The 23597-nt window shown below is 39.8% G+C and overlaps 1 protein-coding gene across 4 annotated transcripts in view; it reads right to left on the bottom strand.

Annotated features, from left to right (window-relative positions):
- The window catches only part of MBD8 (methyl-CPG-binding domain 8), a 55317-nt gene extending 34889 nt beyond the window's left edge, over positions 1-20428 (bottom strand). For 2 of the 4 annotated variants that reach the window (XM_087691970.1, XM_087691974.1), the window contains exons 1-2: positions 19149-20428; positions 17108-17215 (exon numbers count right to left, since the gene is read on the bottom strand). In XM_087691970.1, the coding sequence (XP_087548096.1) occupies positions 17108-17215; positions 19149-20056 (1016 nt within the window). In that variant the 5' untranslated portion in view covers positions 20057-20428. The remainder of the gene's footprint in view (positions 1-17107; positions 17216-19148) is intronic. The other 2 variants (XM_087691971.1, XM_087691972.1) reach the window with 2 other exon arrangements.
- Between the last annotated feature and the right edge of the window lie 3169 nt (positions 20429-23597).

Below are 23597 nucleotides of genomic sequence, written 5' to 3'. Positions count from 1 at the left end.
AGGGGATGGAGTAGAATTGAGATTCACCAAGCTCCTTTGCTAATCCAAGTGCTAATTACTATCATAAACAACTAGCAAGCTTTCAAAGTTTCAAACCAAGTTGTCCCTTGGTTTGCTTGGGAAATTGGCCTTTACCTTGTGGAGTATAATTGAGATTCACCAAGCTTCTTTGCTAATCCAAGTGCTACTTGCTATCATAAACAACCAACAAGCCTTCAAAGTTTCAAACCTTGTTGTCCTTGGTTTGCTTGGGAAATTGGCCTTTACCTTGCTCCTTACAAGACAAATTTAGCCCGAAAGTGTAAATTGGTTGGCTAGCCTCTTGAATCTCCCTGAAATTCTTCAATGTCAGCTGCTGGAATTTAAGTCCTAGACCTTCAATTTTAAGCGTGCATCAGGAGGCAGCTGTCAAAATCCTAATTTTTGCTGTAAATTAGGGTTTACAGCAAAGATTTACTGAAATCTCCTCCTTTGATGACTCAAATGGCTGGAAAACATTGAGGGGAGTTGAGAATGGCTGGAGAATGAGAGAGATTGCTGTGGAGAGAGAAATTTCTGATTTTCTTTGTGAAAACCTGCACAAAACAGCAGCTGCCCTATTCCAAAAAAGACCTTGTATATTGTCACCTGTAGCTTGGAGCCCATAAGCTACTTTTGCCAACAATCCTTGACTGGTCACCTGCTACTTGGGCCCTTCTAGAGCTATTGCCTTGAAACCAACCTTCCTCCTTGGATAGGGTGGTAATAACCTGATTTTACAACAATTACAGCAAGCGCAAAACTCACATCAACTGAAAATGCACACTTTTCACTTAAATCTTGGACAATGAATAGCCTATTGGCCCCAAAACTAGCACCCCTTGAAGTATTTCTTTAGCTTTTATTGCAAATGGATAGAGTACAACTAAGATTCTCTAATCTTTTGCTAATCCAAGTGCCTCTTGCTCTCAAAACTGACCAGCAAGTCTTCAAACCAATTTGCCCTTTGGTTTGCTTGGGGATTGGCATTCACATTGCTCCTTGAAAGACAAATTAAGCATCGAAACTAATATGGCCTAGCTAACCTCTTGAATCTCTCTGAAATTCCTTAATTTCAACTACTAGTAGCCCCAACACTAAAGAGAGCAAATTATGAGAATGGACAGTCTATTATTCTCACCGTGGATACAAGCCCAATTGGCATTGGTTGGGCAGTGGGTCAGGATGATGCTAATGGGAATAGGTATGCCATTCGGTTTGGAGCAAAGGTTCTCAATGAACGACAACGGCGGTATTCTCAAGCCAAAAGAGAGCTTTGGGGTGTAGTGACAGCCCTTAAGTGTGATAGGAAGTATTTTATGGGAGCTCATGTAGTGGTAGAGACTAATTGTCTACCTCTATTGGGCATGATAGTAAATTGCTTAACTCCTGATATTGCCATGTTACGGTGGATTGCATATATAAAGTCACTTAACCCTAATTTTCAACATATTGCAAGTAGAGAAAACCCCGTGGCTAACATGCTTTCAAACTATTGTCACCTACTATAGAACTAGTCCTTGTGGTGGCTAAAAATCACATCAGCAGCATCTCCTTGCTCTCTAACAGCCTTCTCCTCTCTCACAACGGCTAGAATAGACTTCCACCAGCCCCAAAAATGCTTTTCCCACTTGCATGGACAAGTTTAGCCAAGTGGTAGCCTTCTAATCCCATTTTCCAACATTATCTAGCTTATTAAATTAATTTTCAGAATAGTAATTAGTAATTCTTCTACTGCCTAGAAAAAAATTTCCATTGACCAATAATTCAATTGGCTAGGCCAATTTGTCTTCCAAGTATCCCTAAGCCCAATAATTAGCCTAGGTCCAAATCTGACACCACGTACCACCAAGTACATGTCAAGCATAACTTATTATAGCTTTTGCCTTCGACACTAACACATATCTCAAGTCCTAGGTTCCACGTTGTGAAATAAATAACTTGCACCACACACGTGCAAGTCATATTTGCACATGCTAACCAAAGCAATAAAATTTTACATCCTTGTGACACGCCTACTACTATAGGCCTTCAGACGGTTATCGCCAGCTTCTAACAAGTCCTCAATGGTTATGCATCAGATCAACAACCTCTCCTCTCTCTCCAATAACCTCCTCCTCTCTCACAATGGCTAAAATAGACTTCCACCAACCCCCAACAGCCTTCTTCCCACTTCTATAGGCAAGTTTTGCCAAGTGGCAACCTTGTAATCCTATTTTCCAGCATTATTCACCTTATTAAATCAATTTTCAGTATATTAATTTTAAAAATTGATTAAATTATATTTCTAATGCTCAAAAATTTAATTTTGCTAGTCAATAATTGAACTGGCTAGACCAATTTGTTTTCTAAGTATCCTTAAGCGATTATTGACCCTTAGATTGACATTAATTAATTAATTAATGCCTAGTCTCTGATATCACCACTTATATCAATGGCCATTAAATTGGTCTAGGCCCAAATTCGACACTACATACCACCTAGTATCTATCAAACATAACTTGTTACAACTTTTGCATTTGGCACCAATTGATTTCTCGGGGTCTTGGATCCCACACTGTGAAATAATAACTTGCACCTCACATGTGCAAGTCACATTTGCACATTTGATTAACTTTTAATCAAATGCTAAGCAAAGTAATTAAATTTCACATCCTCATGACAAATGCAACATGAGCTAGATCATGACTTGGTCTACTAACAAGCTAAGAGACCCAAAGTAAAGCATGGTTTAGAGGTAAGTGTACATGGGCTCAAAGGTTGATCACAGTGTAGCATACCTAAGATTCAACATGTACATGACCAAGGGCATGATACAAGGCTGTATGTGCATGGTTTAGACAGTTGATGAAGAATCAACATGGCACATATGACAGAGGGCCCAAATTTCAAGAATGGCTCTCAAGCTTAACCCAGAGGCCATGGAAAAAGTGGTTATAAAGCATAGAAGCTGAAAAACCCCAAGATGCCCCTTGGGAGAGGACTCGAAATGCCGAAGCATAAGAAGATGGACCTAAACGATGTTTCCCCAATCAAAACATTTCCTAATGAGAAAACGGATGCCACATGGCATTTACAACTTAAAGAAACGTTTCGGATTTCAACTATTTTCCCACAAGCTCAAAATAGTTCTTTTAAAATGGCTAACTTAAGCATTAACATTTGATGTTTTCGTTTTTGTTTTTAACATTTCATATCAATCTTTTGAATGTTATTGATTTCTATTCTTTTAATGTTCTATTTTAGTCGCTTTTAATATTATTGCATTTATTATTTTAATGCTATTGTTTATAATGTTTCACTTTTCTTTTAATAATATCATTTTTAATGGTTCCCTTTTATCCTTTGAGTCAACAGGACTTCATGGCATAAACCAGTCCACAGGTGCATGATATGTTCTAACTTCTAAAAGATTGTGGCTAATTGCGATTATTTCTCTCTAGCCTAATAATTGCCTTAATCAATTGCTATGCTAGAAATGATTGGAGCATATCCTCTCCCTCCCTCTCCCCCCCCTCTCTCTCTCTCTCTCTCTCTCTCTCTCTCTCTCTCTCTCAACACACCCTCCAAGAGTTCTACAGACCCCCGACCACCCCCTCGACAACAAGGACTACAGCCAACCAACCAGTGACCCCACCCCAAGAAGTCACCTTGGATAGAGCTACAGAGAGAGGCAAAGCTCGCCGCCCACACCCAACAGGCCCACGCCCCCGCAAGAGACATTACCTACAGATACAGCGGATACTACAGCACCACCGGGGAACCATACCCCACCGCTTCAACCTCTTTATGCTAGACAGACCCATGCGAGACATCTTAAGATGACCACGCTCCATGAGCAGTTCCACACTACACTTGAAGTGCATCTAGATTGTATCGAGTTTGTATACCATTTTGTACCTACTCACCTAGTTCACCATAACACCAGATAGTAGCTTTACTGGGACTTGGAAAACTTCCCAGACATTTTGTATGTAACCTTTTGGTCTCATAGGCCAACTTAGCCTTTTGTAGACGTTAATATAATTTTCTTTCTTCTCTCTCTCTCTCTCTCTCTCTCTCTCTCTCTCTCCTAGAAATTAGAATGCTTTGATTTTGAGTATGAAACTTATATTCTAAATTCCAACTTCTAAGCACATAGGCTCTTAAGATTCCCCCCCTCCCCCCCTTGTTAAGAAACCATATCATTCTACACATGTTCCCCTCCATTTCTATTTTAGTTTCCATTTACCGCCCCAAAAAGCTTTCTGGGCGCCTCCCAAGGTCGGGACACCACCCAAGAGACCTCACTAGCCACGTCACTCTAGACAATCTACGCCTATATATACAACATTAACTCCACCCATTCTTTCACCCCCACACTCTTTCCTTCCAACATTCTCTCTCCATCTCTCTCATCTCTTTAGCCTCTCCACTACTGCTCACACCCTTCCGGAGGACATTGCAGTTCATAGTCAACTTCCACCTTCGTCTCTCCCTACTGCCAAGTACCTTGTCTTATCTTCCATAGGCTTGCATTTATGGTAGCGGTCTCTCCCTCCTCCACCTAGCAACCATCTCCACAATTTAGCATCAGATTGTACTCCTGTTTTTGGCTACATATTCTCTTCCTCCACTTAGCAAACATCATCTCCATTTGGCATCAACAGGCACGCATTTTTGCTGCCAAATCACCTCTCTCTACCTAGAGACAATGCTCTCCACCTGGCATCAGCCTCTCAAGCTGTATTTTGCCATCTGGACACCTCCCTGGCATTAGCAACAGCTTTGGCAAGCACTTGCTACCTCAGATACCTATATTTTTACAGTTCTTGCTCCATCAAGAGCTGGATTTCCTCATCTGGCACACCATCCTATTGATCCTCATCTTTTAGAGTAAGTGTTCGTGGCTAGTGATCTTCTTCCTCGACTCTGATGGCATCTCAGGACTGTGTTTTGCTCCCTTGACAACTATTCTTCCCCTTCAGCATACATCTTCGACATTCTACTGCCGAAGGACTATGTTTCGCTCTCTTCACTGTGCAAATTCCCTTCAAGTGTTGCTATCTAATCAGATAGGACGGTGCAATTATCTTCAGAGCTTCAACTCCATTGTATCGCTTTTTTCACATAGCATGATTTAGTGCTTCATCATCATCATCATCATCTTCTTCTTCTTCTTCTTCTTCTTCTTCTTCTTCTTCTTCTTCTTCTTCTTCTTCTTATGTCTTGTAAGTTTCTCTTCTCTCTGTGTTTGCCGTACACACTCTAAGTTTCTCCCTGCAAACCTTATTGTCTCTTTGGTTTGCTTTAACAGCAATCATTTCTTGACACCCATTTCTCTTCCCCTACCCCACTTGATGACATGGTGTTTCTGTTTCCTCCTCAAGACTTCTTGTTTTTGTTTCCATTTCCATTTTCCCCATTTCCCTCAACTATGTTACAAAGCCCCCAAAAATATAACTACAAATAGAATTATGTAGAAAATGAAATAAGAATATTTTAGGAAATAACAAAGCAACGTACCCTACAAATTTTATGTTGAGTTGGAAAGGTCTTAATGCATGCTTGAGCATGGTGAGTTCTAATTCCAATCATAATTCAAATTTTATAGTTTTTAAAAAAAAATTAACTTTTAAAATCCCTTCACAAAAACTCAATGCTAGATATTTTAGATTATTTAAATGGTGAAGTGCTCTTATAAATATACATGAGTCTACTTTATTGCCTATTTATTTCATCCATGACAAGGCATGACACAGATTCGTTATAATCACCATTTTCATCTCCTACATCCTTTTGGCCTTTACACACACACACACACTCTCTCTCTCTCTCTCTCTCTCTCTCTCTCTCTCTCTCATTACCCAAATTGGATGGTAAGACCTTGTGCATATACCTTGGATACAAAGAGGAAGAAACACTCCCCTTTACAAAAGCATGGAGAGTTGGAAAGGACCCACCAAAGCGCACACTCGTCTTGAGGTTTCCATATGAAATGGAAAGGACAGCCTTCATGAGAAAGAAAGTTGTACTTCACTGACTTCAACCCATCTACCTTGACGATGACCTTACCAAGATGCACGTGAAACATAGGCATACAACCATGCCCAAATTAATCCAAGCTAGGAAGGAGGACAAGAAGGCGATGTATAGAGATGGCCAAGTCATCATTGATGGCAAGGCAATTGAATAGGTATGCGCAATCTATGAGACAAACACTTCAAAGATATGGACAATAGTATGAAATCGTAACGGTTCATTATGGACACACTCAAGGATGGAGCAGGTGATGGAGGATCATGCACTAATTTTCATCACAAAGACACACCAAAGTCCCGAGAGGACATTGCCTAGAGTACAAGGATATGTATGGGAGTCCACATACAGAAGTTGCAGGAGACATCAGGACCCCAATTGAGGATCAGAAGGAGTGGCAATGCTGATCAAGCAAGACCTACAAAATAGAGTCCACATCATGGCACGAGATCTCAACACCTTACATGTGGATCAGAATGGAGATCTCCAACAGCCAGATACTCTATACAACCCTTTGGTACTTTCTTCCACAAGGATGGAGAGATGCTACAAGGAGCCCAAAAGAGCAAGAGCAAGAGGGAGAGGGAGGGGGAGAGTCCCTTTCACAAACTTATCAAATGAGATTGTACACTATTCCAAATAGGGCGAGATTCTCCTAGAGATTTTAATGCAAGAACGCCAAGCAAACAATGTAACACATATGATTTTAAGGATCCGATGGGGCTTTAGGTGATGGATATAGATGAGGCATGCACATGCAATATATTTGCTAATACTAGAGGGTATCTAATAGCACTCGCAATAGCTAGAACCTAGTAGAGCTAAGGGTCGCCACACCATCTCATTATTTACAACAAGATATAGAAGTGGCCTAGATCTAGAGCACTAACTTCCCCACCGGTTCTAAGACAGTAGATTATGTACTAGGTTTCATCGAGACAATGCAACTAGTTAGATACTTCACTATTTCCCCCTGCCTAATCGCAGCAGATCATACCTACCTATCCCTTACCCTATCCTCCTCCCCACACCCACATATTTCAACCACTGCCCATAGCCCACCCACCACTGTCAATTTCAAGCATGAGCTAGCTGACATATACAGCCATCACATATATGATGGGCTCACACAATTGAGTATACTACCCCCCTAGGGACACTCATCTCCCAACTCCTCCATCCTCCACTTGGCTGCTCTCCAAAGCTTCCCACGCTCCACACACACTAGTAGACCCACTCAACCTAGGACCCATGCCTCAAAACAGATAGTTTGATGATGAGTACAAAAAGCTATACAGACACCTCCAAATTCAAAGAGGACTAGGATATATCGCACAGAGAGAGACCTACATGCAGATGAAGACCTTGACTCATCGTAAACAATGGGCATATGAGGCGGCACAATATTGGGATCTATACCATTTATTCATGAGCAAAGATGCAGCCACAGCATAGCATACACTACAGGAGCTGCCTCGCCCCACACCCATCAGTAACCCAAAGACATGGCACTCCTATGCAAAGGACTATATGATGTACCACACCAACCACCAATTCCCAATCGAAGCCCCGCCCTACCACATCCACCTTCTTCACACATGATATGGTGAGGAGAGCGATAGAGCATCTACAACATGGACAACCGATACATCACACATGTATACAAGGTGAGCACTTTATTTACGCAATGGATATTCTAACTCCTCTCCTTGCTTTTTATGTTCAATAGGGTCCTAGTAGGCCTTAAAAGGCTTCCCAAATGAGTGAACCATGCATACCATTGTGGCCATCCACAAGTCTGTAGACCCCCTAGATCCAGGTAACCATATAACCATAATGGTGAGTCACATGTTGACAAAGATATATGGACCAATGATGGAGGCAGACATAAATGCATATGTAGAGAGGGAGATTGAGAATAGTAGGGCAGGCTAGTTTCCAACAAGGGTTCTCTACACTTGACCACATCTTCACCTTGAGGAGCATGATTGAGCATGTGAAAATGAGAAAGAGAGACTTTATTACTACTTTGTGGATTTTTGAAAAGCCTTCAATGCAGTTCCACAAGATAGACTATTATAGAGGCTATAGAAATTGAGGATCCCATCGAACATGATTGGGGCATCTATGCACTGTATGAGAAGGTTGTGAGCCAAGTGAGATGCCCACGAGGACTTTCAGGCATGGTCTCTAGCACCATTGGAGTAAAGTAAGGTGGTGGTCTCTCCCCTACACTCTTCTGTCTCTACATCAATGAGATAGGTCACATTGCACAAGGAGGCGGCAATGGAGTGGAGAAGGTAGGTATATTGGTCTCCATTATGCTTTATGCTGACAATATTGTTCTAGTTTCTGAACCACACAAGGTCTACAACAACATCTCCACACCCTTCATGACTTTTGTACACAATGTGGATTGATGGTTAAGAGATAGTGCACACACTTCCAAGAGCCTCACACACAAAGACGGCTATTTGACACATTGGTCACACCAACCATGATGAATGGTGCACCTATTTGGACCTCTAGCTTGGCTACATACCTGTGGATACCAATCAAGAGACCACAGATCATCAAGCTCTCACGGATGATCTGCAGCAAACCATCAGTCCCACATGAGATAAATAGAAAAGAGTTTGTTACACCCCCAATGATGATGATACAGACCATCGGATTCATACACAAAGTACGTGACATGGATCCGAATAGACCACCTAAGACAGCCTTTGAGGCCTCTAGGCAGCTAGCTCAAACAGGACGAGAGACTTCATTGTATCCACAGGTCAAGCAATGGCTTGCAAGACATGGGATCGACATGGACCATCTTCCCCCCTTCTAGTATGACCCTAACTCCCCCTTCATATACCTCTCCCACACACACAGGAACTTGGTCATGCAGCAAAACCTTTGCCAATTGTATATACAGCATACATGGATTTCACCCAAGACCCACGTAGCCCCTTTCCTAGATCTTGTACTACAAAGATCACTTCATGGAGACTACAACATATGGCTTCATTGAGAGGCCTGAACACCTAGATATATACATGCCACATGAGAGGCGTGTAGCCATTTTCCAGCTCACGGTATCCTCTCACCAGCTTGAGATTGAGATCAGAAGGGCGACCCACATCCCCAGAGTTGCACAAATCTGCATATTATGTCACGAGGAGGTGGAGAGCAAGAAGCACTACATCTACAAATGCAAAGCCTATAGCACAGTCCGAGAGCTAGATACCCCACACTATTTGGAGGAGACACCTCCCTTAGACTAGTCATGGAGTCCCCATGCTAGTGCCACTTGGGCCAGTTCCTAGTTGAGATTGAGAGCCTTCGTGCATCACTACTACATGCTGACACTACAAAGAGAGGGAGGCGTAATCACAACTTACAAATTTCTTCCAAATAGTGACCACACATAAATCTACACAAAGAGGGGTGATAGTCCAAAGAGCTGAGGAAATCAAGTTAATGCCTAGTCTTTAATGTCACCACTAATATTAATGGCCAATAAATTGGTCTATGCCAAAATCTAACACCAGGTACCACCTAGTACCTGTCAAGAATGGCTTATTACAACTTTTGCCTTTGGTATCAATTGATATCTCGAGGTCCTAAAAACACATTGTGAAAAAATTAACTTGCACCTCGCATATGCAAGTCACATTTGCACATTTTGATTAACATTTTATCAAATGCTGAGCAAGGCATTAAAATTTCAAGTCCTCGTGACATGTGGTGCCTACTGAGTATCTTGAAAGCAGTGGGAGGATCTCATACATGGACATGCAAATTGTGCCTGTATCATCACACAAGTGGGACAAGCAAGGTTCAAACTCACTTCTTGCACATTGAAGCATACTAAGTATAATATTGCCCGAACATGACTCTCGAGAAAAGAAGAGAGGTCACAGAGAAGGATGCAAGGCTACGAGCCTCGTCTTCACAAGAGGAGCACACTGTCTCCCAACCATTGACCCTAATGCATTTGCGATAGCATAAGCTCTCAAATACCTCATGCACCATCTAATACTGATGCTAGTCACACATAATCTATTCAAGATGCATTTAGAATAGAAGCATCTATTGGGCAAGCATCAATTGATCCTCTTGGGCAATAGCACACTCTTGAGGTTGTTTAGGATCCACAAAACTAAAAAGGAATTGATGTTGTTACACAATTCTTTTTCATAATCACATTGCATTCATTGTTGCGAAGATCAGAATAGTTTAAACAATATTCAGGAGCATGGCCCAACTTATACTTCTCATTTATTAGAGACTTTGTGTATCACATTGCTTGAAAGAAAAAGGCAATTGGTGGAGCAAACCACTAAGAAAACCAAGTGTGTATGGCAAAAGAATGATGTGTCACTCAAGGTGCCTTGGAGCACAAATGGTATCCTAACTGCAATCTAGAAGCTAAAATTGGCCACGAACTAATGATTATAGTCAAGCTAATTCAAAAACAAAAAAGTTGACTAATATACTTGTTGCCAAGTGGGCAAATGCAGTGGAGTCTATTGCCAAAGATCTTATTGTGGGGCTTCTTGTTGATGGTGAGCACACAAATAGGGCAGCAGGTGTTATTTTGCAGAATGTAAATCCACATATTATTGTTTCTTATTGCATGGCTCACTGTCTGAACAACTTGGTAAAATATGTTGAAAGTTGCCATGGATAGAGCCTGTCATTGATAATGCAAATTTAATGGTATCATTCATACCGAATCGTCAATTCTTACACCATGAGCTCAACAATAAGTCCAACAAAATGTTGCTAAAATATTGTGAAACCCAGTTCGCCTTTAATTTCCTTGTTGGTTTGATTAAGCACATGTAGTGGTACTTTAAGACAGTTCTTTATTAGTGATGAATTTACTTCTTCACCATTGGCTATCACTACTAAAGGGATAGAATGCAAAGAATTGATAGAGAATCTTGAGTTTTGGGAGGATGTGAAGCACATTGATGCTATGGTACAGCCAATAATGCATTTGTTGAGGCTTGTGGATGGTATGCAGCCATGAATTCGCAAAGCCTATGAGGCCATGGATAGGATGATAGAAAGATTGAAGGATTAAGAGCCTGATGGAGACTGGTACAAGTCCATCCATGACTTGTGCATTCATCTTGAATCTAAAGTTTCAAGGCAACAAGGAAAATTAAAAATCAACTAGCTCAATATAGAGAGCGAGGGGCTCTCTTGGTTGTCCAAATACACTCGTGGACCATTTTAAGATTGTGGTAACATTATGGTGGGAGGATTTTGGCGGTGATGGGCCTAAACTACAAGAGTTAGCCATTCATGTACCTAGTCACGCAAATAGTTCATCTTGTCTGAAGCAATTGTGGAGCTCCTACAGCCATGTAACATTTTTATTTTTTTTTAAGAAACAACCTTAGCACACAAAAGGCAGATGACTTGGTTTCTGTGAGTGCCGACTTGTAAGCTTGGTGAAAGCATGATTGCGAAAGCAGATTCTTTTGTGGAGTGGAAAGAGCAACAAACCAATGAGCTAGAGAAGCACCATTAGGATGAGGATAAGGAGGATCACAGTGATCATCGAGACAAGGAGAATTCCGAGTGATGCTTGCGGTTATAGCATGATTGATGGCCCATTTCAATTTGTATTTGCTCCATGTATCTTCTGCCTTGGCATTTATGATATGCCATTTTGTCATTTTAATTGGCATTAGTCTTGACACTTTTTGTCATTTCACATTTAGATTTTATCTAAGTAGACTGTCCACTTCAATCACGTCTTGCTAGCTCTTTATTTATATCTTTTAACTTTGTACTAATCAAAATTTTATTATCAATGCTTACTTGTCAAATGAGTCATAACACAGATACTTGGCATTCTCTACAACTTATTTGGAGTTTATTGTTAAAAATAAATGACCTCACACTTGCCTTGGGGGATGGCCCCCCCGCTATTTGTATCGTGTTATTAGTATAAATTAGTGTTAAGGTACACTTTTATATGTTACTTTGATGATGCACATTTTAGACAAAGTTATAGTTAATAAAAAAATAAAAATTGTTCATTCGTAAGTATATATTGAATGTTTTTAATACCATCTCGATCCCTCATCCCCTATCCCTTATTTTTAGTTGTATGTATCACGTTCCCATCCCCGTCAACTATCACCTTGTGACTATGTAGACTGATAGGTCATTTTGGCCTCTTACAAACATTAGCATATCGTCATCGTCCTCTGTGTGTGTGTGTGTGTGTGTGTGTGTGTGTGTGTGTGTGTGTGTGTGTGTGTGTGTGTTAATAGACCAAAGAAAGAATCTACCTAGGAAAAATACTTAAGAAAAGAGTACTAACCTTGAGCATAGAGAACTAGTTGTTGAGAATGATGGTAGAGGAGTTTCAAGAAGAAAAGATTACTAACCTTGGCCATCAAGAACTAGTTGTTGAGAACGATAACAAAGAGTTTCGACATGACTAAAGAAGTAGGAAAATGTGAGAGGTGGTCACATGTGGAAGTGAAAAAAGTGTTTGATGTGACCGACCATCCAATCAAAACATAAAAGCATTAAATATATAATGCACAAGAGTCCCTTAGATGCATGAACATATTTTAGGGAAACCATGAAAAAGCATAAGGGTTGTGAGCATCCAAGTCATGCTTATTGAAGGACTAGGGAACTCAAGAGTATAAGCTCCCATATTCAAGGCTTAGCAGATCCTTATGTACACATGCACTAAGAGTCATCTTTCTTACTATGTCAAAAGTATTAGAGTTCATTACGTTGTCATAAAAGTCACATAAAAGTAATACAATCCAAGCATACACTGTCTAGATACATATATGTAGACAATTCAGGAGCATATGCACGACCATATACAATATCTAACCTACAAGTAGAATGAATCCAAATCCAAATCTCAAATATATTGCTCCAAATAAGAGAGTTTGAAGTGAGAAAACTCAAATATATTGCTCCAAAAACTCTTTTAAAAACGAGACATGAACATAAAATATTTGTAAATTTAAGATAGATATTTCAAAGAAAATCAAATTAAAAACTTTCTAAAAGAATAACATAGAAGGATGCACAAAAATGTTACTTTGATAACTTACAATGTGTAAAGTCACACTTCATGGAGTCTATGGAAACATATATGCAAACCCAACTTGTGGAAGGTTGCAAAGCATATTGCCAATGTTTTGCTGTGAAGTGTGCACTTCAACCAGTTAAAAGATTCAAAGATGTAAAGGGAGTGCCTAGAAATGGAGCAATGTTGCAAGCAACTTCAATCAAAATGATGTGTGTTCTCTAGCCTTAGAATAAAGATATTTTACCAATAATGTAAATACTCTCTTCTCATTCTTTTCAAATTTCACCATTTTATCTTTGAATTATCTCAAATTCTTAAATCACTTATTAAGAGAAAACCAATGCTTTTTAGCCAAGTAAAAGCAATCTTGCATGCATTAGCGATTGTCAACAAAATTGAAAATGGCTAGGGCGATCACAACTTCCAAAATGAGAGAGCCAAATGCATCATTGCTACCTTATTTGAAAGTACATACCTTGGATGTTAAATTTTGATTCGACATTTGGACAAGTTTAAAAGTACTTGAGAAATGTTAGTTTTTAAAGTGAATCTAAAAGTCCCTCAACTATATGGTTAGAGGCAATAAGAAAGATGACCCTTCTAACCAATTGCTATTATCTTACAATTATGCATCACCTATATTTTCACTTGTATATCAAAGTGATTCTAAAAGCACTTCTAAGTTTGCAAAAGAAGCTACTTTTAATAAAACAAGAACATATGTAATGTGCTCGAGCATTGCCCTTTGTTAGACTAGAGCAAGTAGCTTACTCACCTTACTTGTCATGAGTCATTGAAACATAAGTCGGAGATGTCTCTATTCACATTCCTACAAATGTGGTTGTTTTTCTCCCTTGTATGTGCTAGTTGTGGGTTAGAAAGAAGCAGAATAATAAAAAGCTCATATGCATAAAACAAAAACTAAAAAAAGAAGTCAAAAAACTTTGGGCCAACAACTACTAGTGTCAACTAGGGGTAAATTTTCCTTCACGAATAGCCTAGCCTCCCTCCCTCCCCAAAAAAACAAACAAAAAAAGCATCACCTAAGCATCCCCTAACAAAAATGCTAATAAACAAGCCACTTTGACCCACACTAGTATACTTAATCATACCAATCTTTACCACAAGGTTGGAAATGCCACATAAACAAACTAGTCAAAACTACAAAAAGCTACTTCTACAATCTTCCTATATAAACCTTAAACTTTTTATTCAAGTACCCTAAGTATACAAATAGACTCAAAATACATCCAACGTTGTAAATATGATAAATTGCAAGCTTATGAGGCATTCATTAATCAATTAGCCCTTCCCTTTTCACCATGCATGCACATGCACGCATACAATTCACTACGTTATTGTTTTAACCAAAGCTTATCACTTGCTTTTACATGCTATGTAACAATCATATTCACAAAGTCAACCATGGACCCTTGGACCATTGATAATTAATGCAAAAGAATGCACACATACTCACATGTGTGCACATGAATGTTGTGGCATATATGGACATGTCAAAGAGAGTTATAAGATAGTATCCATTCTTATCAACCCGAAAACTTACATATTTATGCATGCATATCTCCAAAACCTCCAATAAGCTAAATATACGTCCATATTTGAGAAAGCAACAAATTTCTTGTACTTTAAAAGCACCATCCCTACATCCCACTTGGTAGAGTAGATTTTTTTAATCACAAAAAGGCCCTCCATACCTTTTTCATCAGAAGGACAAAAAAATAAGGGAATAAGCTTACATTTTTTAGCCATTTTTTAGGCGTCTTCCATACCCATAGATAGTTCCCCTCAAACCCTTTTATTCAAAAAAACAAAATAAGAATGAAGAAACAAGCATACATTTTTTGAGTCATCTTGAATGTCCATATAGATAGCACTCCCCATCCCTCCCCCCATCTAGGTACGAAGCATACACTATGAATGTCTAGGATTCTCTAAACCATAAGACTTTCATTTACCTATGAGCTACTTATTTGAATTGAAAGGACAATCACCAAGTATACATTTTGATTTGGATTAACACAAATAAGAACTCACACAAGCCACCAAAATCCTTTTTTCATCTACAAACCAAAAGCATCTCCAAAACCTACATTGCTCAATGGGCGAAATGCATGCAAGTGGAACAAATTCAACTTATTTGCAATATGTAAACTCTCATATCCAATTAAAAAGGATATCATTCCATATAGTATGCAATATGTATATACATCTTTCCAAACTTACCTCTATACAATCAAATTGGTTGACACGTTGGCCTTCAAACGCACTTTATTCTAGTAATTATTCTAGAAATTCAAGTTAAGACTTACAAATCTATTGTGTGAAAGCAAAGAACAAATTTGACGATATAAAAGGACATCACATAAGTTCCCAAAAAAAAGAGAAAATGTCCAATCAATAAGCTCGCAACCCTTGAAAGGTTTCTAGAAAATCAAAAATGGTCTTTCAAAGTTGCTTGAAAGTGGTTCCATCAAGCAATCCTTTTGTCAAGACTCAAAATATGAACATCATCTTTCTAATCACATTGTACTAATTTGAGAATTTAGTAATTCCCACCATCAAAATAGGAAGGAAACATAAAGAAGAGTAAAAAGTAGAACAATAGGCTACAAAGATCATAGCAAGTAGAAGGGAGAAAGAAAAAACAAAAGATGCAATTAATGTGACAAATGAGAGCACACCATAAATCAAATTAGTGGAAAAAGTGTCATAACTACATTTGTGTTACGATTAGACAAATGAAAATACCCCCTCCCCCCCTTTTTTAGTGCTCTCACTCCACTCTATTTTCAAAGTATGATATGAAAGTCTCTATTACATTTGTCTCCTCTTATCTTTATGCAAGATGAGTTGCACAATCTAGACAAATGAAAACGTGCATATACATGTATATATGCAACTAGAGAAGTAACCATCAAATACGACATTCACGCATAGTGATTTGTCTTCTTTGTAAAGAGATTGGCACATCAAAACAGTATGTTCAATTGGAGGGACAATGAGAATACAAAATTATATCAAACATGCATTTATCACAAGAAGAATCAACTACGAACCAGGCATATTATAGGCACATATAAGCTCTCAAGGAAATTACATTGTTAAGAGCGAGGGGGTGTGATCAACTCTAACATGCTAAGGATAGTGTGTGCACGGCAAGTGTTTCTTTGATTCACCTTTCTCACAAGAATTTTATTGTCACATTGGCTCACCTCACCTAAACATGGCATAAAGAATAACTATTGCACCAAGGAATACCCCAAGCCTCTTACTTACATCTGCAAAATAACTTTATCAATACACGATTGACAAATCATTAACAGAACAAACTCTATCCAATGGGACACTTATCAGTGCAAACTACTCACATCATTGACAAGGAAGCAAAGTACAAACTTAGAATACATGGGCAAAGAAGGATTGTGTCTATGATGCAATTGGACTAGACAAGGCCACAAAATTGGTCTCTAACCCATAGGTGTGTTAGTGATCCACCTATTGGAACCTTGACAAGATATAATAGTTTAGTGACTTTTGAAAGTATTGTAAGTAATCAATACATGCTCCACCCATCCTTACTCATCTCTTGTGCCTTCAAGGCATTCTTTTTGTACATGAAGTTCGTCCTTAAAACTTCAATATGTTTTAAAACCCTCACAAAGTTCTATTGGAGGACATCAATATCCTCATTGTGATACCCAAAAGCTGAATACCCTAATCACAAGGATTAAAAACTCACTATCCAATCATGGGTTCACACACTGTGAACTATACACAAAGTCATTCCAAATTCAAATTGCCTTGGAGCTTGTTAAACCTTGTGTTGCATAGGCCATACACAATTACTCCAATCTCTATGGTCAAAAGTCTACCTACACCACCTTTCACATAGTAACTACCGAGACTCCCCCATCAATCAAAGTTTAACAACATTGTAAACAAACAATCCAACTTCATGGTAAATATGATACCAACCTGGTAACCCTAACAAATCTTAAATTCACAATGGCCATTTTGTCCTCCAAAAAATCCAAATGTTGATATGATGGTAGCCTCTCGTGCTTGTAATATGGCAAGATTTTCCTGAACAAAGCACACACTTTTTGGTGACAAAAAAGAGTTAAAGCCTAGTGATAAATGTCGATAGACAATAAACATATACTTGATCGAAGTTTTGGACATTTAAAAAGGTCCTATCGAGTTTTTTTTAATGGTCAAAAAGTGAAATTAAACAATTTGACCAACATTGTCATTATGTTGGAAGTTTGGCCTAGCTTGTAGTCTATTCCAAGGGTTTCTAAATACTTAAAGCAAGTCTTAGTCCTCATTTGAGAAATCAATAACATCAACATCAAGTCTTAGTTTCTCCTCACAAAGATGTGATATAAAGCGATTGAGATCTCTTAGCAAGTCATCAATGAGATCATAAGAGCAAAAATGCATGAAGGTGAGTGATATATTGGAAAAGTGTAGACTAGAGTGTTTGTGGCTGTGTGAGATTAAGATTGATCGTAATCAATCGAATTTGACTTGTATTGGTTAAAGATATGCTTTGCATATATAGAGTGTGGGAGTGTCCTATATAACACACTTGGGCTCTCAAAGCGATACTTGTATTAATCTCTTAATTGTTGTAAATAAAGATTTGAGGATCTCTTCACCTTTTGATCTTTTGCCAAGTTGTCAAACTCGAGACTTGGTGTCCTTACAGAGCCATCTCTAGCACACATTATCACACATATCTTCTTCTAGCCTTATGTCTAATTGATTTACTATACATTTGTCCTAAAAGAGCATGCATTATGGAGATTTAATCATCAACAAATCTTGCATTTCCCTCTTTGCTAAACCCTAGCAAAGATCTTCTACTAAGCCTTACTACATAGCCCCAAACTATATTAGAATAACATTTAGAACATAACAGTGGACTCATCACCAAAGCAAAGAGGACACAAAGACCTCTTTAATATGCAAAGGCTTTGATACCTTGTTTGCACTAGTCAAACTTCTATGAAATAGAGTTTCAAAAAGATTGATCAAGTAGCAAGGAGGTTTATCAATTCAAGGTAAATAGCGTAAAGTGAAGGGAAACAATGACGAAAGGGGATTGCCACATCTCAAAACTAAGGAACATGTGGAACCATTAGCTCGTCAACTAGATAAAGACAAAAGGGGAGATAGAGGGCATACCTCACCCAACTTATGAGGTGGCATTTCCATAACAAACAATTGAGGCGTGGATCAAAAACCAATGTTTCAAACATGTCTTCACAAGAAAAAAACCCAGGTTCCAAACATTATAACCAAAATCAAAATGCATCTTGAATAATTAAGGTGTTTAAGGTTCAACCCTACACCATAATCACTCCTACCCTTCATCCATGCAAGTAAAGGAGCCATGCTCGCTTGCTTCTTTACAAGTATGTACATGTATGCATCAAGCCTTGTAGGACAAGTATGCATCTCAAGCTTTGTATATGAAGATAAAATCTCATCTTCAAAAAATATACACTACACAAAGCATAAGATCATATAACCCTATGTATTAGGTTAGCTTCAAACAACTCAGCTCAACACTCAAAATTTTATTGTAACAAATTTATCCTTGTCATGTTGATGATTGCTCACTAAATCGCCATTCAAAATCATGTTTTGCCACAATTGGATCAACTTGTCTAGATTGTCAACTAGTAAAAACCCTTAGCCACCCACTAGCCCCAGGATCCTCGCGAACGCTGTGTTACAACCGTCCAATCAAGACCTTGAGAGAGAATTGGAACATGTCACACACGTAGATCCAAATCTGCTAGCGATAAATGTTATCAAAATCCTTAAGTTAAAGGTTCCTCGCCAAATTAGGACTTGAAAACACTATGTTTCCCAAAAGACCTACGCTAAAACACTAGATAAGCACAAAACATTTCCCCCCGTAGGCATACATTCTAACTGAATAAGTGGTGATTTTCTGGTTAGCTTTATATGCTGTAAGATGTGAGACAGAGAGAGAGAGAGGTACCTGATAAACTTGATGATGCTAGTCGAAGTGCCAGCCCCTCTCTTTTTCACACCCACACAGACTTTCCATCCACTTGGAAAGCCTTGTGCATCGATGACTTTCACCTCAACCCCTGCTTTCACAGCAATGTCAACGTCATCCATCCTGGCAACTATCGCAAGCTGTTGGCTTCCTGAAGAGGACTCGGCTAGCAATGGCCTCCTTCGGGCCTCTTCCTTGGTTTTCATTTTTTTGCTCGATCTGAAGGACACATCCACTTTGGCCTGCTCCACAGGCACAAGAGCGCCGTTCCCGATGGCAGGTGCTGCGTTGTCGACTCCATTGGCTCGTGCCATGCGCTTGAGGCGGCCAGTATGGTGGAGGCCGTTAGGTTTGAGGGACCTTACGACATAGCTGCCGGTTCCTTCTTGGTCCCTGATGATGGCGGAGTCAGCAATGGCAGGAGGAAGAACAAAAGGAGGGGCCGGAAGGAGGAGAGGCGGCGGAGGAGGAGGAGGAGGAGGAGAAGGCATGGCGGCAACCACCTCCAAGGCGAGCTTCTCGTCAATATTGAGGCGCCTGCAGAGGCGCAAGACGAGGTCACGGTTCTCCCTCAGGGTCAAGGACGCGCCGGGGATGAGGCCGGCACTGCTGGCAAGGGCGGCGGCGGTGTTGTTTCGCGACAGGCGGGGCTTGTTGGACTTGCTGTGGCTGCTGTTCCGTTCCCTGTCGTAAGTCTGCCGCCGGCTCCCGGCGCTCTCGTTGAAAATTGACCGGTCGATCGCAACCTCCACCACCTCCTCTGCTAGCCTGGCTGTGAAATCCCCGAACAGCTTGGCCACGCTGCGAATCTCGTCCTGGCACAGCGCGCGCAGGTCTACCACTGGCACAACCCCGATATCAATCTGTGCATCCTCCTCCTTCTCCATCTCTCTCTCTCTCTCTCTCTCTCTCTCTCTCTCTGGTCAGAGAAAAAGCTAAGCGTTATTTCTTTTCTTTTCACATCCCTGCTTAGCCCTGCTGCAAAAATGTCTATTGACTCAATGCAAAGCCTGCGTTCTCTGCTTTTAGATGCTCGTCCGTAAACTATAGTACCAGACTGAGAGACAGAGAGAAGAGGAGGAGGAGGAGGAGGAGGAGGAGGAGAAGAGGAAGAACAGGAGAGTTTTTAGAGACAGATGAGAGAGCCCCCGCCAGCGCTTCTGCCCAAATGTTCCCGTTTGCCTTCGAGACGTCGTCCTGCGTTGTTGGGAAAACCAGCGTGGTCACATGCAGGCCTTTTTGGCTCAAAACTTTTGGCCTGCCAAAGCCCTGCTAGGGTCCTAGAGTAGCACTCGTATATCTATTCTATAAGGATAGAGACAAACTGCAACCAAAGACCTTCGAAGAGAAGCTTTTCCTGCTTTCCATTTGGCAAGAGGCAGAGAAACAAAGTGCAGCCAAGATACTGAGAATTACGAGAGAGGGGAGGAGACGCACATGCAGAAGCGACTGTTGAGAGAAAGATAGGAGTAGAGAGCCCTTGATAGACAGAAGAGCCATCACACATAGTCATCTCTAAGGAGAAAGCTAGAACATAAGTTGACTATTAAGGCTCACATGTGAGGTCTAGGGCTACCCAATACATGTGATGGGCAAGAGTGAGACGAAGTGAGAGGGAGTGACCTTGGAGAGAGAGATTAGTAAAGAGCAACTTGAGATGATGGAAAGAGTCTTCACGCTTGGTCATCTCTAATGAGATGTTAGAACACAATTAGTTGTAAAAGCCTATATGTAAGAACTAGGGTTGCCTAATACTTACAACAACCAAGCACATATGAGATGGTGGAATGGCTTTATGAAAATGTAGTCATTGTCTCTTTAGCGTGACTCCACTTCAAATTTGATTTGTCACTTGACTCGAAGGTGATTAAATGTAAGTATAAGTATGCAATGTGGAAATGGATATATAAAATAGTGTTCTCATCTCCTATACAATGCGACCCAATATCAAAATCAATGTATCCCTTGCCATAAATGTGATGGAATGTAGCTATTTTAAAGTCTTGTCTTTTATAATGGCTAGCCTTTGGACCTTGTATGCACTAAAACTCTTTACATGTGGATCAATTTTGTGTTACGTCAATATTAGGAACCTATGGGTATTATTGAACCAAATGTTTTAGCTAGCATGGAGAAAATATAGCATGACAATCTATTGCACTTGTGGCCCTTCTACTCTAGTAGGAAATTTTAGAGGTGTTCTGAGACACAACACATATCCCTTGTACTCTACCAAAAGCACGTCATTGAGGGGGTGAGAGAGACAAAGTGGGATCAACAACCTATGAAGCACATTGAGAATGATGAGAAAGGGGATCACACACACACACACACACACACACAAGGGGAGCAACTTTTGAGAGAGAGATAGGGGCAGAGAGTGACCTAATAGAAAAAAGAGTCGTTGCACCTAGTCATGTTTGAGGAAAGGCTAGAATACTAATTTACTCTATTAGGACTTACATGTAAGGACTAGTGCTACCTAATAGTTATATCAACAAAAGTGAGAGGGAGCAGTCTTAAAGAGATAGAGATAAGAAAAGAGCAACTTGAGAAAGAGAGATTCTTCACACCTAGTCATCTCTGTCAAAATATTAGAGCATTGATTGATTATGGCACTTACATTTAAGAACCATGGTTGCCTAATACCTACAACAACCAACAAAATGATTGGTCTATTTCTTGTTACAACATTCTATTTTTCCAAGGTGCCTCATCATTACATGTGAGAATGCAAATAATTTTTTTTATTTAGTGCAATCAATTTTCTCTTCATAACATTGGAAAGATGTACAACAGAAGGTCAAGTGGCATGATAGGGCCATTAGTAATAATACATTGGAAATTGAGACTTCCATGTATGAAATTGTGGAATGGCTTTGAAAATGATATCCCTATCTCCTAAACAAGATTAAAGTTCAAGATTGATCTATTAGTAGACTCCAAAGTGATTGAATGTAAGTATAGGTATACAACGTGGAAATGGATTTATGAAAATGATCTACTTATCTCTTGTATGATAAGACCCAAGTTCAAAATTGATATGTCACCCATCTCAGAGATGATAGAAAGTATCTATTCAAAAGGTTCATCTTTTATAAGGGCTTGCATCTAGATCATCTCTACACAAAACGTCTTTTATAAGCGAGGTCCATTTTGTGTGATGTCAAATTAGGCACCTATTAATGTCATCGAACCAAAATGTTTTAGGTAGTATGGAGAAAGTATGCATTACAATTCACCACACCAATGGCCCTCCTATATTAATAAGAAAATTTGGAGGTGTTGTTAGACACAACGTGTATCCCTTGTGCACAACTAAAGGTACATGTCATTGAGCATTCTTGTTCTATTTAGGGAATGCGCTATGTTTGCTCTTAATATTCATCCTTCTTATGTCTATCTCCATCAGCTTCTCAAAGGAGTGGAGTTGTTCCTTGATCCACAAAGGTACAAAAGTGAAGCTATGAAGGTACAACTGAAAGGGCTATGGCACCTGATGGGAGATGTGCCAAGCACTTGTTTTTTCACTACCCTACAGGTTGAGAATGCAAGAGAAACCATCTCGATTATTGAGGATGGGGAGGGAAGACTTCACACAAAGACCAGTAAGCTATTGTGGGTGTTCTTACAAGGCATTTGCCCTCAGTGGTGGGCACAACCCCTCCTGTGATAGCTAGCTATCATGCAAAACTCTCATCCTTTTTGGAAGTGTGTCAAGGGTGGGCTAGTAAAACTTGAGGAAGCACTTGACCTTCTCCCAATGGGAATTGACCTACTTGGTTAAGAAAATGAAGAAGGGTAAGGCCCTAGGAATAGATGGCATCCCAATGGAGGTCTATTAAGCACTCTAGGATGCATGCTCAGTAGACCTAGTTAAGTTCGAAAATATAAATGCTTCACAAAAGGGATTAATATAGGCCTAATCAAGCTCATTCCCAAGTCAGTAGACAGGGCCAAGCTAAATCGATGCCGATTGTTTACCATGCTCAACATAGCATACAAAATCATGGCTAAAGCACTTGCCCTCAAAATTAAGGTTTTGCTTGGGTAGCTCATACACCCCTATCAATATGGAGTTATCCATGGATGGAAAATACATGATGCTATTCTTAACCTAATATTTTATATCAATCGTGCTTTGTCTTGTCAAACAATTTCCTACTAATCAACATGGATTTTGAGAAGGTTTATAACCGAGTAAGTTGGGGATTTATACTAGATGTACTATTAGTGATGGAGTTTGGGTAAGCACGTGTGGGCGTGATCCAAACACTGTTTTCAAACACCTATGTTGTGGTCCAAGTTAATGGAATATGCTCAAAGTAGTTTGAAGTGAAGAGGTTAGTGAGGCAAGGCTGCCCCATTGTCCCCCCCCCCCCCCCCCCCTTTGTTGTCATTACAGACCCCCTGTTAAGAAGCCTCCAC

Source organism: Lygodium microphyllum, chromosome 13, assembly GCF_053477565.2.
Source record: "Lygodium microphyllum isolate KBCC chromosome 13, Lygodium_microphyllum_v1.1.10, whole genome shotgun sequence".
NCBI classification, from domain to species: Eukaryota; Viridiplantae; Streptophyta; class Polypodiopsida; order Schizaeales; family Lygodiaceae; genus Lygodium; species Lygodium microphyllum.
The sequence above is the reverse complement of the archived record's forward strand: the minus strand, read 5'-3'. Positions and strand labels throughout refer to the sequence as shown.